General features: G+C 37.7%; 1 protein-coding gene across 7 annotated transcripts in view; it reads left to right on the forward strand.

Annotated features, from left to right (window-relative positions):
* The window catches only part of stn1.S (STN1, CST complex subunit S homeolog), a 46,105-nt gene that overhangs the window by 9,789 nt on the left and 21,975 nt on the right, over nt 1–14,341 (forward strand). For 4 of the 7 annotated variants that reach the window (XM_041570587.1, XM_018227041.2, XM_041570588.1 and 1 more), the window contains 2 exon segments: nt 8,874–9,019; nt 11,222–11,317. In XM_041570587.1, coding sequence (XP_041426521.1) covers nt 8,896–9,019; nt 11,222–11,317 — 220 coding nt within the window. In that variant the 5' untranslated portion in view covers nt 8,874–8,895. 7 annotated transcript variants of the gene reach the window in all.

The following is a 14,341-nucleotide window of genomic DNA, read 5'->3' on the forward strand; positions in this document are numbered from 1 at the left end:
TTGGCCCCTCTGAAGATTTTTTGTTGCAGGGACACCCATCGCACTCTAGTTGCACCACTGCATCTAACTAAAATTACATATGCATGTGTATGAGTGCTATAATACACATTTAGCCTCTGCTTAAACAGACGTAGTATCTTAGCAAAGCCCATTATCGATATTGTCCATTTTGTAGCCATAATAGTAAAGGGGTAATGTGAGGGAAAGGGGAAAAAAAAGAGAAAAACATTATCCAGTATTGTAAGCTTGTGAGCAGTAAGGTACACTTACCAATACCAACAGGGGGGTCCAGGTGCTCAAGCCCCAGACCTTCAGCTTTGGGAGGTAATATCATACATTCGCGATTCAGTTGTAGACTGGCACAAAACTGGACTTCACTCCAAAATCTGATGCAAGTAAAAAAATGATTTATTACGCTAAAAGGAACATCTCAGAGCGTGGTCTTATGCGTTTCGTGCCTCATAGGCTAGGGATATTCTGTACAACCAGTGATATTTAAATGGGAACACACCAATCAGAGAAGTGTTTTGGACTGCCAATCAGAAAGCTTAATATATAAATGATTGGTTTGTTCAAGGAAAATAAAGTACATATTTAACAACTTAATATTACATATTATTACAGAAAAAAACTATGTATTAACACCAATATGTATTTTCCCATGGTGTTAATACATAAAGGGTTTACAAGTTAACAACTTGAAATTACATGTTATTACAGGAAAACATAAGTTACTTTTTTTTCCTTGGACAAACCAATCCAATTTATGTATTAAGCTTTCTGATTGGCTGTCCAAAACACTTCTCTGATTGGTGTGTTCCCATTTAAATATCACTGGTTGTACAGAATATCCCTAGCCTATGACTAAGTGCCCACAAGGCACGACACGCGTAAGGCCACCATCTGAGATGTTCCTTTTTGCTTAATAAATAATTTTTTTACGTGCATCATATTTTGGAGTGAAGTCCAGTTTTGTGCCAGGCTACAACTGAATCAAGAACATTTTGTAGCCAAAACAAGTAGTTGCTACTAGTAGCTCTGTGTGTCTTCACCCTTATATAATTCCTACACAAACAACACTTTACAGAGTTTATCGTTCACATCAGTCCCTGCCCAAGTGGAGCTAAAAATCTAAGGTAGTTTATGCACAAGCTGACCTTGATTCCATTTAGGCGATTCCGTCCAGGGTTGTGTATGAGTCAGCCTGTGTATGGCCATAATTTAAACCAATGCTTTTCTGGATGACTGTTGTTATTGAGTGCAATACATCTGCTACACATTTTGAATGAGTGCAAAAGTCCATTCCATTTTACTCAACTGACCAATCTAAGTTTTAGTTGCATTGGGCCTTTAATATAGCATGTCTGGAGCTAATAATACATCAATAACGGCTCTGCTGTCACTTTAAGAGAAGAGAGAATGCAGATCATGGAAATGTTTGACATTTCTAAGAACAACAAAGGGCTGAGATACATGAATATACACTGGGAACCTCCCCTTCTTTCTTTTCCTGTAACTGACTGGAATCCCCTTCTTTTTTATTTATTTTTGAGGGTTTCTATACTTTTTTTATATATCATTTTAGAAAAGCAATATACCTATAGGTCTTGCATAGCAACCTCTGGTTATCTCTACATTTGCCAGTCCCAGACAATCTCCTAAAAGTATTTAGAGTATTATTTTGGTTATTTTGTAATGAGATGTGGTTATCCCTTTCCTCTTCCTTTCATTGTCACACAGGCCTACACACTCTCTCTCGTTACTTCCTTTCTTTCCTTTTGTAGGGAGGCGCACGTCTTTTAACCATATTATTGCACATTCATTTTATTTTGCTGTTCCTTGTAGATTTGTTAGTTACATGTGTTCCAGACAGTACAATATCATAATACATTGGTGATACCTTTAGTATTACAACTTGTACCTTAGGTCACTGCCGTCTTTAATTATGTATGATGTTCCAGACAATCTCCCCTTTATGAGGCGCACTACATGCTTTGTTATTTTGCTGAACACTAACCAGTCTGTTTGTTTAACTGATGATTGAGATATCATAAAGCTATAATATTACTAAATACTATTTTTAAAGGCTAAAGTCGTACTAAATGAAGTTTTTCCTTTAGCCTTATAGTCTGATTACTATTTGTTTGCTCGCCAAAACAGGCAGCATAAAAGTGCAAAACCTTACGATATATTTAAACCAATAGGTCAGGGCTTTTTATTATGCTGAATTTTAAAGGGCATAATTATTCGGTCTTTGATAAATATGATCCTAAGCTCCCTTTTAGCAAACTGAGATCTGTAAGTTTTCCTTTGGGTGAACTGTGGCAAGCTCTGTTTTCACTCTTTCATAAAAATGGAACATTTCATGGGTGAATGCTTTTAGGGCATTCTAACTTCATGGTATAACTGTCTGTTTAAGGATTTTAGTAGGATTCAAGGACATTCATTGGATTTTTAAAGCTAACACAATTTTCTGCATGCTGTGTACTCTGCACTTTAGATATGCAATTTACAGTGGACATCAAGCAGATCTATAGTGTGTATATAAACCTTTTTCTTTTATAAAAATTTTGTGCTGTTTGTGCAAATTGTGTGAGTGACATCACTATGGACAGGCATTGCAGAGGGACCCACAATCGATTTGTAATAAATCAAATGTGTTTATTTAATGATGCATATCCAACATTTCAGCCCACACTAGGGCCTGTCTCAAGGAGAAAAGGCCGAAATGGAGAAAAGGCCCTAATGTATGTATGTATGTATGTATGTATATATATGTGTGTATGTGTGTATATATATATATATATATATATATATATATATATATATATATATATATATATATATATATATATATATATATATATATATATATATATATATATATATATATATAAATAATATAAACAAACACGCTGAAATGCTGCTCCTCACCTTTCTTATTGGGTGCACATGGGCAAGGCTTAATTTACATACTAAACAAGGTAGCCCCAGCACTCTCAACATATAACCCCCTGAAAAAATATTCTTGCACAACTGAACTGTAACTTTCCCAAAAAAAGACGCTTTCAGTTACAAAGTTTGTACAAAGCATACATAAGTTGACGCGCCCTGCCAAGGTAGTGTCCATGCGTCAGTCTTACCTAAGTGAAAAAAAATAAAGTGTTACCTTTGGGGGGAGACAGACCATACCTGCTTTTCTCTTTATTTAGCATGATCTCTTCCAAAGACACCATTAGGCGGGGGTTGGGAGAGCGAGCATTAAAGGAGAGAGCCACCTCCCCAAAAAAATATAAAATTTTTAAACAAACAAGCTGAAATGCTGCTCCTCACCTTTCTTATTGGGTGCACGTGGCCAAGGTTTAATTTACATACTAAACAAGGTAGCCCCAGCACTCTCAACATGGACACTGCCTTGGCAGGACGCGTCAGCTTATGCATGCTTTGCACAAACTTTGCAACTAAAAGTGTCTTTTTTGGGAAAGTTACAGTTCAGTTGTGCAAGAATATTTTTTCAGGGGGTTATATGTTGAGAGTGCTGGGGCTACTTTGTTTAGTGTATACATAAAATATATATATATATATATATATATATATATATATATATATATATATAGTGAATAAAGTACCCCCTCTTGTAAAATATAAGGATATTATTAGTTACCGAGGAGTTTCATGACCATATAAAAACACAAGGCCGAGTGTTTTTATACAGGTCATGGAACTCCGAGGTAACTTCTAATATCCTCATATTTTACAACTGGGGGTACTTTATTTATTATAATACACAAAATTTAGTGAGTCATGTGACAGAAATGACATCACTACTCACCGTTTATAACTGATGACATCACTACTCACCGTTTATAAGGATATAATTTAAAGGATATTCATGGCTTTTGTGTATTGTGTGTGTGTGTGTGTGTGTGTATATAATCCCCAAAATCCCAGCACTCCCGATAAACTGGGTCACGATGCCTGGGTGCACGCCTCAAGTAACTGCATATAATCCTCTCCTGAAGAAGCCGCACTCACAGGACTTGTCACAAAGATATAAAGGAGAGGATTATATATATATATATATATATATATATATATATATATATATATATATATATATATATATATAATCCAAAAAATGAAGGAAGCACTCACGGCAGATTTTTCTTAGAAAACTTTTTACTGGATCATGCAAACATCAACGCGTTTCGGGACCTCCTGACATCCTGATGACGGTCCCTTGAGGTACCGAAACGCGTTGATGTTTGCATGATCCAGTAAAACGTTTTTCTAAGAAAAATCTGCCGTGAGTGCTTCCTTCATTTTTTGGATTGTATGCTTTACCTGGCTAGCACCCGGCCTCAGTGACTATTGGTGAAGGTGAGTGCCGGCTTCACATGCTGTTAGATATATATATATATATCTCACAACATAGTGAGTGCTGATCCTTCTTATTCTATATATATATATATATATATATATATATATATATATATATATATATATGTATAGCACAGAAATATTGAGATTTACACCCTGTATATCTTTCTGATAAAACAGATATAACAGAACTGTTGTTTTTTAAATAAAAATCAATCCAAACCGGAAAGAAATTTAGGTTTATTGTCCCCTTTTTCTAAATGCAAAGAAACCGCTGACCTTGTTCCTAGGTCATCTGCTCTTTCTAAAAGGAAAATGTATCCTATTTGCAAAGAGGGTGTGCTTTCTATTAATTTAAGGCTTATCTGTCATTTATTTACAGTAAAATAGTGCATTACTGCATGAAGAGAGAACATTCTTCCTGTGCATAGTTGTACTCCTACGTGCTGTGGGGGGAAGGGGCAGTCATGTGACCTGACACTGTTTAGGTAAAGCTGAACTTAACTCATAGACAACGACTGCAGCATTGCTGTGTAACAGTAGGAAGGAATACTGCTGCTAATCTTTTTATGGCCTACATAGATTGAGACTTACCTCAGACTTCAGAAAACGAATCGATCCGAGTGCCATCCCGCCGGCGATTTACATTCTAGCCGGTGGGAAGGCAGTTCGGGGAGATTAGTCGACCCAAATAAGAGGAGATTTGTCATCAGGCGACTAATGGAGTTAAACATACTGTTTAACTCCATAGTATGGTGTCCATTTTAGGACATCCTCCTCCAAACATAAAATGCTGCATGCATGGATGCAGAGGATGTCCTAAAATGGACACCATACTATGGAGTTAAACAGTATGTCTGCCTCCACCCATAGCTGAATGTCCTGATGTGTCAGAGCAACTTTTTCCTGTAAAAACTTTTGAGGCTTATACTTGCTATAATTGGTGCACAATGGGAAACAATTAGTACTAATTCTCCTTTTGTTACCTCTTCCTTAAAGGTAATGGAACTTAGGGAGATTTAAAACATTTTTGGGGGAATGTAATAAAAGTCGGTAACGGAAGAAATATTTGCAATGTGAAAAGTTATGTCTTTGCACAAACAAACTGCGAATTTAATATAGCCTTTGCGAACCCGGAAACTGCTTAGCGACCTCTTCCGACAGTGGAAGAAAGTTTGTTATAGTTTGCGCCAGTGCCCAGTGAATGTAATAAAACTTCTTACTGAAAAATTTGTTATGTTTGCACCAGCAGATTAAGACACCTTCAAGCACTTCTTAAAAGTGGGCAATTACAATTCACAATGTGCAATTAAAATTCGAAACACAATAACAGTTTAAGGAAGAATATTACATTGCGAAATGAGAATTTTTATTCTTATTTGTGTAAATAGTTTTGCTCTTTGCAATTTTTATTACATTCCCCCATTTATTTACAGATAACGGACACTACTATATTGTCTAGTTTATATCAGAACAATTTAAGGGCAGCCAAAGCTTCAACAGGCAAAATGCTATATAATTACAGATCTCCGTTTTTTTAACACCCTCCTTTTTTTTAAATAAGAGCAAAACCCTGGTTAAGTGAAAACCCCCATCACCTTCCCTCCATGGTCCCGCCTCCCAGCTTTCTGCCTCCATAATACCTTTCTTGAAAAAATTGTCCCTGTCATTAACATTGACATATTCATGCAGAGTAGCTTAGCGAAGTTCATGGGCGCCATCTAAAGTATATTCGGATTCCTCAGGTTAGTGAACACTGACACTGGGCTTTTTGCACATGTGCAGTTGGGGCCGGAAAGCTCCTAAGATTGATAAAGAAAACAAGAGGATCCGATGATATCGAAGCTGGAGCAAATGAACTCTGCTGCACTACGCTTCATGAATATGTCAACATTAATGCCACACTTTTTTCACGAAAGATATTATGGAGGGAGAAAGAAGGGAGGGGGTTAATGGAGGGAAGGGGATTGGGGTTTAGTTCTCCTTTAAAGGCAGGGATGTTTAGGCAGTGCCTTGTACACTTATTTAATTTGCTTGAAATTCTTTGTGCCACCTCGTTTTCCCTTTATAAATGTATGTGCCCCATCACAAGATGAGATGTTGTCATTGGACATTTTCATTAATACAGTTTGGTCATATCCATCCAAACTGTGTAATGACTAGTCAGTATATGGGGCTCCCTAGTGTGCACATACAGTATGGATATATATATATATATATATATATATATATATATATATATATATATATATATATATATATATATATATATATATATATAGGTTATACTATATTCAGTAATGCATAAATATATATACCAAAGCCTCGTTGTGTCAACTTGCTGAACACTGTTTATGTTTGTATATATGAAAAAGATGTCTAGACTCTGCAAACCCTTAACAGTAATGTTATATATAGCTTGGGTTTACATAAGGCAGCTGTAATGTGGAACTGGGAGAATGCTGTAAGGAGAGTTTCCATTCAGTTTGTTAAAGGGAATTTGGAAAGAAATTGTATGGTGTAAAACAAGGGCAGTCCAATGTCTTTGTGACACTTCATTCACTTATATTGCATGGTCACACATGCAACAATTTTTATGAGTTTTCATGGTCATTTGATCTCTGAGGGAACTTAAATGAATAAAACTTTAACCTGTGCCCACTCCAAGGATACGATCATGAATTTCTCAATATGAATATCTCATATCCTATTAATGTGATTGTCTGGTTGCATGATGTATCTTAAAACCCAAGGCCATGAGTGGTGTGGGGCATTGGAAGCACCTGTAAAACCCAATTCCTGAGCAGGCTTCCCTGGATATAAATACACCAGGTCTTCCACTTAATGGACCACACACAATGTCCTAGAAGTGTCTCTTGAGTGAAAATCCTCCACAAGCAAGGCTTCAGGTGAACAAATAAACTTATTCGGCAGGAGGGATGCAGTTCTCCAACATGATGGCAGTTGTTTCACCATTCACACCAGTCTTAGTCCCATACCACACCCGCAAGCACATACAAGGGTTAGCTTCATTAGGAGCCTGTGTGTATCTTCTACTTAGCCTTGCCCAGATTTAAAGTGGTGGAATTTTACAAGTAAGTGCAAATATGTAGGTGCAACACTGAGCTCTGACATTCCTCCATTACTGTTGTTCTTAGTTGACCTACATCAATACATGTCTCACTTTCACAGTCTGCAAATATAGTCTGTGTTCCTTGTACCACAACATGAAATATTATAAATTGTCATTATACTAGGCTTACACAGGGCCAACAACTTTTGCCCCCCCCTTCCCCCTAATTCAAATCACAGAACTGTTCTCTATAAGCTAAGTCACCAAAGTGAGAAGTAAATTGCCTTGAATCACATGTAAACCATGTTGGAAAGAAATGGTCTACTGAGTCAATATCAATGGTGTGGCATTTTGTTTATGCAGCACAGAAGGTTTTGTTGTCCAAGTCAACTATAGCTCCTATGAATCCAGCTTGCTGTACTCTGAGCAATGTAGTCTGTATTTTTAACAATTGCTCTACCATGGATCTATATGTGGGCCTATAATTTAGCCTTTTTGACAAACTTTGACTCTAATAGATGTGTTGTGGCACATATTAGGGATGCACCGAATCGACTATTTCTGATTCAACCGAACCCCCGAATCCTTTGTGAAAGATTCGGTCGAATACCGAACCGAATCCGAATTTGCATATGCAAATTAGGGGTGGGAAGGGGGCAAAATTTTTACTTCCTTGTTTTGTGACAAAAAGTCACACGATTTCCCTCTCCGCCTCTAATTTGCATATGCAAATTAGGGTTTGGTTTTGGTTCAGCTTGGCAGAAGGATTCGGACGAATCCTGCTGAAAAAGGCAGAATCCCTGCCAAATATATTGACCACCTGTTGGGATTGTTCATATTATGTGGCTATCTGAACACCTACAGCAGGGGTGCCCAAAAGGTAGATCAGGATCTAGCAGTAGACCTTTAGCTGGCGATCAGTAGATCTCAAGACACTGTCAACAAACAACTTATCTTAAACACCCTCCTATTTCATGCTTTTCATTCAGATATTATTATGTTCTGGTTATATAAGAAATAGTTTGTTAAATATAGCAATATACATATTTTCATCAATATTTAAGTAATATTTTCCATGGAACAGAATGCTAACAATGTTTTTATGAATGTAACTCATAATCGGACAACATCATTGAAAGCAGACTCCACATTAGTAAAGTATGGGCACTCCTGACCTACAGTAAATAAGCTCATTTAGGGAGTTATTAAAATTCGAATGCTAAAATCTCAACAAAAAAAAATTCTAAATTTTCCAGAATTGTTTTCGAATTTTTACAGTGATAAATAAGGCAAAATCGTGGTTGGGAGTTTGGTTGGGCTTTTTAATAAATTGTGAAAAAAATTCTGATGTGTACCATGCCAACGGCACACAAGACATTTTGGTCACCACTACTGTTCTTTGCACTTGTTTCATAAATAGGTCAAACAGTCTGAGCCTCTGGATGCAGCCGGCTTCTTTGGAAGAGACTCCCTCACTTTTATGGGGTTTAGATCCAGTCTTTTTAGCCTTTGCAAAACTGTACATTAAAGACATCCTAGAATTATCGGAGTCCAAGCAAGTTCCAGGTAAGACAAACATCTAGAAGTCATGCCAACTTTGTTCAGTGTGTAACGCATTCCTCACCTCATACTTGAAACCCAGTCTAAGCTTCATTTTCATAACTTTGGTTTGCTGGTGTTTTAAGTACCCCAATGTTGCGCTGTATATTCTATTCCAGGTACCTCATGTCCATACTGTTCTGTTATATATCTGACATGGCTTTATAGTGATGTCCAAAGTCCCCGGCTCTTGGTGGAAGTTGTTCTCCAGCAGGCAGTAGCTGAAAGGTTGCAGGTTGAACAACCCTTGATAAAAGTAAATTCATTTTGTGGTTGGAGTGGAAACAAAACATTTCACACTGCCAAAATTAAACCATGAGCATATGACTAAATTAGCTTTGATATTGCGAACAGGTCATGACATTTCTTTGCTAAAATCCTCATGCAGCCTAAAAAGGAATGGAACAGTTACAAAACCTTCAGCATCAAAAAAAGGCCCAGAATAGTATCTGCTGGAACACATGAATGCAATAATATAAATACAGCATTTCTCCTCAAATAATCAGTAAGAATAGAGCAAATATTGTAAAGCTGGCTAGTTTTGCATACAGCTTGTTCAATTCCAAGCCAGTCTGAAGGCTATTTTGAGCTTGTGCTCCTAATGACCCTTGATGACATTCTAATTATAATCTTTCCATTTCCTTTTATAACCTATAAGCTTTGAAGGAGTTCAGCTTGCAGTTTTAGCCATGCTTAAAGTGCTATCATCTCTTATGTTGGCTGTCCAAAAGCTCCTTTAGCACTTCCCATCGACCTTCTGTTGTGGTATAATTCCTTAGGCAGGGGCATGAAATAGGGATGCACCGAATCCACTATTTTGAATTCGGCCGAACCCCCGAATCCTTTGCGAGAGTGTCGGCCGAATACCGAACCGAATCCTAATTTGCATATGCAAAGTAGGGGTGGGAAGGGGAAACATTTTTTGATTCCTTGTTTTGGGACAAAAAGTCAAGTGATTTCCCTCCCCACCCCTAATTTGCATATGCAAATTTCGGATTCGGTTCGGCCGGATCCTGCTGAAAAAGGCTGAATCTCGAACCGAATCCTGGATTCGGTGCATCCCTATGAAATACCAGGCCATGGTTTATGTATGACACTATTACCGTATATACTCAAGTATAAGCTGTCCTGAGTATAAGCCGAGGTACCTAATTTTACCTCCAAAAACTGGGAAAGCTTATTGATTCGAGTATAAGCCTAGGGTGAGAAATGCAGCAGCTTCTGGTAAGTTTCAATCAAAAAAATGAGGGTTTCCGCTCCCATTGGAGTTGCCGGCGTCTTGTTTTTGGATGCCGGCGACCATTCTTGGACGCCGGTGAATATTCTTGGAGACTATTCTTCGATGCCGGCGACCGTTTTTGCGCTTGACCCGAGTATAAACCGAGGTAGAGTTTTTCAGCATATTTTTGGGGCTGAAAAACTCGGCTTATACTTGAGTATATACGGTATTTCTGACATCATTGTCACTCTCCATAGCACATTGACCTCCCTAGGTATAATACCTGTACAGAGAGATATGATAATACTATGCTAAAATACCGATGTGCTAAGCAATATTCTTAGTGCAAAAGTGACTGTATGAAGTCTTTTTTTTTCTATGTAGAGATAATCTACTTTGCCAAGTGTCAGAAATCCAGTAGGTTAACCATTCAAGATAGTTTTTAAGGCATCTGCCCTTAGACAGCCATTCCCTGATTAGACATGAACATGTTAAATTCCTTGACTTTCAGTTGATACTCTAGGGTGGTCTGCCTGGACCTTCTGACCTTGTGTCCTCGCAATGACTTTATAGCCGCCATCTCCCTGTTGGAGCTTTCTATTTTTATTTGTAAAGGTAAACCAGTAGTTTGAGTCCCAGTCCAGACGAGCAGCTGAAAACCAAGAATTCTACATGGACAATAATTCCCAGGAATCGGACCCTGTGACTGCTAGGTGGGTCCAGTGTCAGTGGACAGGTGGACTGATAAGCAGTCTTAGTACATGTTTATGAAAAATATCTTGTTCCCAAAGGGAAACCTAAAATAATTTTGTTGTGGGGTCCAATAACTTCTAGTTACTCCACTCTTAGGAAGAGTTTTAGTTGTTAACATTTAGGAATCTAGACAAACTTCTAATAAAACTTGATTTTCATGATATACCATTGACTTAAAAAAATCTGTTTATCTTTAGGTATATTTTTCTACAAAGGGCACCCAATAAAACAAGTTGACATCTTAGGAACGGTGGTCTTTGTAAGAGAGAAGGAGAACTTTTACAGCTATGGAGGTAAGAAGGTTACGTTTGTTTCACACACTTTTTGAGGGATGTGATGTATTTTTTGACTCACAACTGGCATAAGCCATTTGTAATATAGTTTTTGCTGATTTATGTTGTAGCAAACTTGACTATTGCTATATTGTACAGAATATGTTCACAATTTATAAATGTGTGTTATTAGTAATGGCTACATGTAGCTCCATTTTGGATGTTCTAGTCCAGCCCACTGATTCAGCCTGTGACTTTGTGAGCTCTCACTGCCCATAATATGTCATGGAATAAAGGGGCTTGGTGACCAAGGAGACAGTTTGGCCTATCACACATTGGAAAAGTGTTATGTGGGTTTTGTGAGTTTGGGGCAGATTGTGCCACATTGTGACAGCATTGCTGGCATCCCTCGAAGATTCACAGTGCTGCACATAGACGTGTCCTTATACATATGAGGCAAATTTATCAAATGACGAATTCCCATAAATTCGAAATTCGACCAATCTAAATTTATTTTAAAAATCTAATTTTTCAAACTCGGTTGAATAAAATCGACCTGAAAACTCGAATCAAATTCGATTCGAGTTTTTTCTTAGAAAAAAAACGAATGTAAGGAAGGCTGCAAACATCTCCGAATGATCCCTGGACCTCTCCCAGTGACTTAAAAAGTAATTTTGCAGGTTTTAGGTGGCAAATTTGAATTCTTAAAGGGCCAGAGTATGGTAAATGTCAAAAATCGAATTAAATTTTTTTTAAAAAAAAAACTCTCAAGTTTGGATAATTCCCTAGTCGAATTTGACAAATTTGAAATTTTTGAAAATTTGCCCCATACAGTTAAAATGATTCTGTCATGATTTTTATGATGTCTTTATTTATTTATTTATTTCTAAATTACACTGCAAATAATTCACTATACAATATAAAATTTAATTCCTGAACCACCAAGTGTATTTTTTTTTTAAGTCGTAATATTGGTGTGTAGGCAGCCATCTCAGGTCATTTTGCCTGTTCATGTGCTTTCAGAAAGAGCCATCACTTTAGGATGGAACTGCTTTCTGGCAGGCTGTTGTTTCTCCTACTGAATGTGTCGCAGTGGGACCTGGATTTTACTATTGAGTGCTGTTCTTATATCTTCCAGGCAGCTGTTATCTTGTGTTAGGGAGCTGCTATCTGGTTGCCTTTCCATTGTTCTGTTGTTAGGCTGCTGGGAGGGGGGGAAGGGAGGGGTGATACAACTCCAACTTACAGTAAAGAGTGACTGAAGTTTATCAGAGCACAAGTCACATGACATGGGGCAGCTGGGAAACTGACAATATATCTAGCCCCATGTCAGATTTCAAAATTAAATATTAAAAAATCTGCTCTTTTGAGAAACGGATTTCAGTGCAGAATTCTGCTAGTGCAGCACTATCAGGGGCGTAACTATAGAGGAAGCAGACCCTGCGGCTGCTGGGGGGCCCCAGGAGGTATAGGGGCCCCATGAGGCCATAATTCGTATACAGTTTCAATAAATGTTGGTAAAATATGTCAATCTCTAGACATTTTGGGGGCCTGAAAAATAATTTGCTGTGGGGCCCAGTAACATCTAGTTACACCACTGAGCACTATTAATTGATGTGTTTAATTGAGGATGGACCAGCCATGGCCAGAGATTCACATAGGGTTTTTGCAGTTTTCCCAGTGACAACAGGGATTTCTGAGGAGAAGAGCCAGGCATTCACTGGCAAATATGTCTTTTGGCACACCCTTGTATGGCTGCAGGCAAGCACCTCCGACTTTCTCCCAACTCTTCTGCTTTCCAAAGATCTCTTAAAACACACTTATTTAGAGAAGTCTACCCCCACTCTGCTTAACCACCAAATGCAATACCCATTTTGCATTTCTGATCTTGCCCACACCTTGTGTCTTATACCCTTCCCTTTAGATTGTAAGCTCTTTTGCACAGGGCCTTCCTCACCTTTTGTACCGGTATTGGTTGTGATGTATGCAACTCCATATGTTCTATGTATGTAATTCCTGTGTTAAGTGAGAAACAGATCTATTAACTGATATGTTGATTAAATCGATTAAAAAAGGGATCTGACTTGCGTCAGTGTATTCGTAGTTTATTTTTTTTTAAAAGATTTTTTCTGGAAGCAATTTTTTTTTTTTTTCTCTTTTGTTCTTGCTCAAGAAATCGACTCTATAATTCTACTAATCTGTTTTCCTTACTAAGTGCTCTGGGATTTGTGGTTTTATAAGAAAGCTAGCTCTTCACACAAGGCAGTTAATGTTAATTTGAGACCACAGTCCCCGAAGCTCTGACTTCTCCATCTTTGTAGAGTCCCGAAGATAAGACCGTTACCACGGGACTTCTCCACGTTCCATTATTTCCTTTTCCTACTTACCTATGAAATCTGAGCAATTAAATACATTTTTCTGGATGAATTGGGAATTCTAATCTTGGCACTCAATCACTTTATAATTTATTAATTGTACACTTTATTTAACCCCGCAAAATCCAAAGTTGTTTATAACGGTGGTAATGAATTGTTAAGGTTTTATAACCCCATAACTTAACTTCTTTGATTATCTATCAATCTAATCACTTTAAACAGTAGCCGAACACTTAGGGGCACGTTTACCTAGGGTCAAATATCGAGGAATAGATTTACCGCTATTCCTACGATCGAACGATCGAAGGAATAATCGTTCGATCGAACGATTAAATCCATCGATCGAAGGATATTCATAACATTGGCCTCGGTAGGTTTTAGGTGGCGAACTAGGGGGTGGAAGAATTTTTTAAAGAGACAGTACTTCGACTATCGAATGGTCGAATAGTCTAACGATTTTTAGTTTGAATCGTTTGATTCGAAGTCGAAGGTCATAGTCGTAGGTCGAAGTAGCCATATTCGACCATTCGAAATTCGAACTATTTTTCCTCTATTCCTTCACTCGAACTAAGTAAATGGGCCCCTTAGTCGTTTTAAAGCCTCAGGTGAGGAAGTAAATGAACTTAAATAATTTATCGCACTAGCACTTTAGAAACATACAGGATTATGG

Source organism: Xenopus laevis, chromosome 7S, assembly GCF_017654675.1.
Source record: "Xenopus laevis strain J_2021 chromosome 7S, Xenopus_laevis_v10.1, whole genome shotgun sequence".
NCBI lineage: Eukaryota > Metazoa > Chordata > Amphibia > Anura > Pipidae > Xenopus > Xenopus laevis.